The 3,901-nt window shown below is 53.4% G+C and overlaps 1 protein-coding gene across 2 annotated transcripts in view; it reads right to left on the reverse strand.

Moving 5' to 3' along the window:
- The window catches only part of Nr2f1 (nuclear receptor subfamily 2 group F member 1), a 9,342-nt gene extending 5,447 nt beyond the window's left edge, over positions 1 to 3,895 (reverse strand). Inside the window, exons 1-2 of one of the 2 annotated variants that reach the window (XM_008829342.3) lie at positions 3,507 to 3,895; positions 550 to 1,077 (exon numbers count right to left, since the gene is read on the reverse strand). In XM_008829342.3, the coding sequence (XP_008827564.1) occupies positions 550 to 1,077; positions 3,507 to 3,519 (541 nt within the window). In that variant the 5' untranslated portion in view covers positions 3,520 to 3,895. Of the gene's footprint in view, positions 1 to 549; positions 1,078 to 1,769; positions 1,873 to 3,506 lie in introns of those variants that run through there. The other variant, XM_008829343.3, reaches the window with a different exon arrangement.
- Between the last annotated feature and the right edge of the window lie 6 nt (positions 3,896 to 3,901).

Here is a 3,901-nt window from a genome sequence, read left to right on the forward strand (position 1 = left end):
CACACACACACACACACACACACACAACTCCCTGCACACACAAGCAGCCAGACGATCCACAGTACTGCCTCTCCCCTCTCCCCTGACGCACAGTCGCCTCTGTCGCCGGCCGCGAAGGGGTCCAGGCCATCAGGCAAGGCACCCGCGCCTCCCGCACTGCTGCGCTCCCAAGATGGCAGCGGCGCGACCCACGGCGTCCTGCGGCCCCGGCCAGGCCCAAAGTCCGAGGCCCTGCACACACAAGCAGCCAGACGATCCACAGTACTGCCTCTCCCCTCTCCCCTGACGCACAGTCGCCTCTGTCGCCGGCCGCGAAGGGGTCCAGGCCATCAGGCAAGGCACCCGCGCCTCCCGCACTGCTGCGCTCCCAAGATGGCAGCGGCGCGACCCACGGCGTCCTGCGGCCCCGGCCAGGCCCAAAGTCCGAGGAAGGCCCAGCCTCACACAGCGACAGTGGCCGCGCGGGAGGTGCGGGATACCAGGCTCCCGCGGCGCGATGCCCATGCGGCCTCCCGGCGCGGCCTGCCCTCCCCGTGACCGTAGCCTCACCTGACGTGAACAGCACGATGGCTTTGAGGCAGCTGTACTCCGCAGAGTCGACGTGCAGCGCCTTGAGCTTCTCCACCTGTTCCTGAAAGATGCGGATGTGGTCCATGAAGGCCACGACGCGGTCCGCTGACATGGGAGAGGCGTGCAGGCCGGCGGCTGCCAGCAGCGGCGCCACGTGCAGGGGCATGGAGCACTGGGCAGCGTTGAGCACGAACAGCTCGCTCCAGGTGAGGCGTAGCAGGGACACCTGGTCGGTGATCTGCAGATCCGGGAAGAAGGGGATGTTGCGGGCCCACTCGACGGCGCTGAAGAGCAGGCGCGCAGCCAGCTCGCAGATGTTCTCGATGCCCATGATGTTGTTGGGCTGCATGCACTGGCTGCCATAGCGCGACGTGGGGTAGGGCTCTGCGCGCAGCAGCAGCGAGATGTAGCCGGACAGGTAGCAGTGGCCATTGAGGGGGTCCCCGTTGGTGAGTGCGTACTGGCCTGGATTGGGCTGGGTTGGAGGCATTCTTCCTCGCTGAACCGCTGACAAAAAGAAAGAGAGAAAAGAGGCAATGTGCATCCAGGGGGCTTCCGAACATTGCCGAGCTGCAGTGCACCCGACACAATGCAGTTCTTGCCTGCCCCAGTCACTCATATCCCGCTGGCTCTCACTCACAAACCACACTGAAAAGGGATCTTGGGTAAAGCCCTCTACCTCCAGCGGCTTGGTGTGTCCAGCCATAGCCTGCACCCCTGGCTTTTTCAGCCTGGGAAGAGCTAGGCCTGATTTCAGGGCCCACAGCTCAGAATAGCCAAGAAAGTTCCACCCAACCGCTCAGCTACTACCGAACAACACACAGATAAATGAAACCCCAGTCACCTATCCAGAATGAAACAAATTAGAGTTAAAGGAGAGAGAGAGAGAGAGAGAGAGAGAGAGAGAGAGAGAGAGAGAGAGAGACTGTATGGTTTGAAGCAAATGCCCAAGCGGCCTCTTCATTTACAAACATTCATTTAAGGCATAAAATAGCTCCATAATCTCTAAAAGTGCTGCAGAATTATCTTTAAAAGAGATACAAGTTGCACATCTTACTGACCATTTACAACTTCTGAGTAGAGAGCAAGCACCCTGTATCCCTCCCTTCCTCCCTCTTCCTGGTCGCCCCATACAAAGTTCTCACTATTTAAAGCAACAGAAAATTGAAAGATTTCAAGAAAAAAAAAGTTGAACTTACAGTAGCCAAACATTATTGAAAAAAGTGGGAAATAAAATTAATGTCTGTCCTGCGCGGTGCCACTGCAACCTGCAGCCAGCTTTTGCCCAGTGAATGCACGAGCTTGCAACTGCAAAAACACTGGATTCATTAACCATCTGAATGCAAAACGTAAGCATGCTTTGAGTTCTTAAAGCTGACCAAAGTTTTTTTTTTTTTAAATGTGTATGTTTTACTTCGATAGTGCCAGCATTTTAAATTACCATGTAAACAAAGACAACTTTAGGAAAAGTTAGGGCTACTGAACTCTTCCCCCCAACAAATTAGTACAGATATGCTCATGTCCACAGAGCTGTCTTATTTCAGGTCCTACACTATTTTCTTAAGTTTGCTTTGGTTCTAATTCCAATGCAAGCTCCAGTGCAATTTGCATTCTTGAGACACAATGGTTAGAATACTTTTTCTAATTATAGTTTTGAACTTGGCAGTTATTTTTCAATTAAATGAGAACACAATAAAGTTTTCTTTCTTTTTTTTTTCCAGATGCCTACAAAATCTCCCTGGAGCTAGAAATGAAGTCGTCATATTTGCCTTCTCTGAGATCTGAAGGAATTCAATTTCTTTTCTTGTGGCATACAAAACATAATTTTAAAGTCAATTACAAAAAGGAGTAATCTACATTCTGCAAAATCGACTGGTTCACTAATTTGACTATAAGACATATCTTTAATGATAGTCAGGAGATAAACTTTAACTATAAACGGCTAAATATATTTATAAGAAAAGTGCTCCATCTCTTGCCACATGAACATGAAGTATATCCAAATACAACATCAAAAGTTGTGTTAAAAAAAACACCGCATACAACACAGGGATTAAATGACGTAGAAGCTCAAGCCAGCTGCAGTCTATGCATTATGGCCAAATCAGAAGGATCAGTAAACGCCCGTTGTAAATTGTAATTTGTATGCAGTATTTAAGCAGAGGGTGGAGTTTGATGAAGAAATAAAACGGGTATCATGCTTTAAAAAAATGACACTACTACGAAAGCAGGGTTCAGTCACAAACTTTCCTTTCAAAGTAGAGGGGTGAAAACAAGGCCACAGCTCTGGGGGAGGCGGCCCCAGCTCCCTGAAGAGGACAGGGAACCAGTGAACAGTCCAGAAACCCCCCTTCCCCCCTAATTAGACCTACAAGTGCAATAAATCTCACTCTTCTTTTTCCAAGCTAAGCTTCCAAAGGGATGATGGCAGCAATGAATCTATGGTCCAGGGTCCTCCAGCCCCCAGCCCTCTCCCATTATAAATAAAGGGTTATGAAGAGGTGGAGGGGAAGTGGAATGGAAAAACACAGAAACAGTTTTCTGGGAGAAATAAGCACCCCTGCCCAAGTTCATGCCAGCACAGCCCCAAGCATCCTCACGCACAGGCGGGAAAGACACACACACAGAGCACATCCAACAGAGGAAGGGAGGGGATTTTAAGCCACAGCTCACGATCCCAGGGACACAATCCTGAGCAGGCAGCGGGCGGGGTGGAGGAGCCGGGGAGAGGAGCGCAGGCCGGGAGGGGGAGGCAGCGGCAGCGAGCTGGAGGGGGGGGGTGCTGGAGGAGGATGGCAGCGAGGATAGGGGAAGCAGGACCGGCTGGGACCGCTGGAGCCCCAGCCCCACACAGCAGCCACCCGGGCGAGAGAGAAAGAAAGAGAGGCAGGGAGGCGGGCGAAGCGCGGGGACAGAAGCAGAGAAGAAATATTCACCTTCCCGCCTCATGCCCACTTTGAGGCACTTCTTGAGGCGGCAGTATTGGCACTGGTTGCGGTGGTGCTGGTCGATGGGACAGTTCCTGTTGGCACGGCATGTGTAAGTTAAGTTCCTGCGGACGCTCCTCTTGAAGAAACTTTTGCAGCCCTCGCAGGTGAATTGGCCATAGTGCTTGCCGCTGGACTTGTCCCCGCACACCACGCACTCGATGTGCTGCTGGCTCTGGCCCGAGCCGGGCGGGCCCTGGCCCTTGTCCCCCGCCGTGCCGGGGGTGGCGGGCGCTCCCGGCTGGCCCGGGGTCTGTGGCGTGTGCGGCGCGCCGGAGCCCGCCTGCTGCTGCTGCTCGCTGCTGCCGCCGCCGCCGCCGCGGGCTGCCTGAGCTGCGGGGTTG

This window comes from Nannospalax galili, unplaced genomic scaffold (assembly GCF_000622305.1).
Source record: "Nannospalax galili isolate Female #2095 unplaced genomic scaffold, S.galili_v1.0 scaffold173, whole genome shotgun sequence".
In the NCBI taxonomy this organism is placed as follows: domain Eukaryota; kingdom Metazoa; phylum Chordata; class Mammalia; order Rodentia; family Spalacidae; genus Nannospalax; species Nannospalax galili.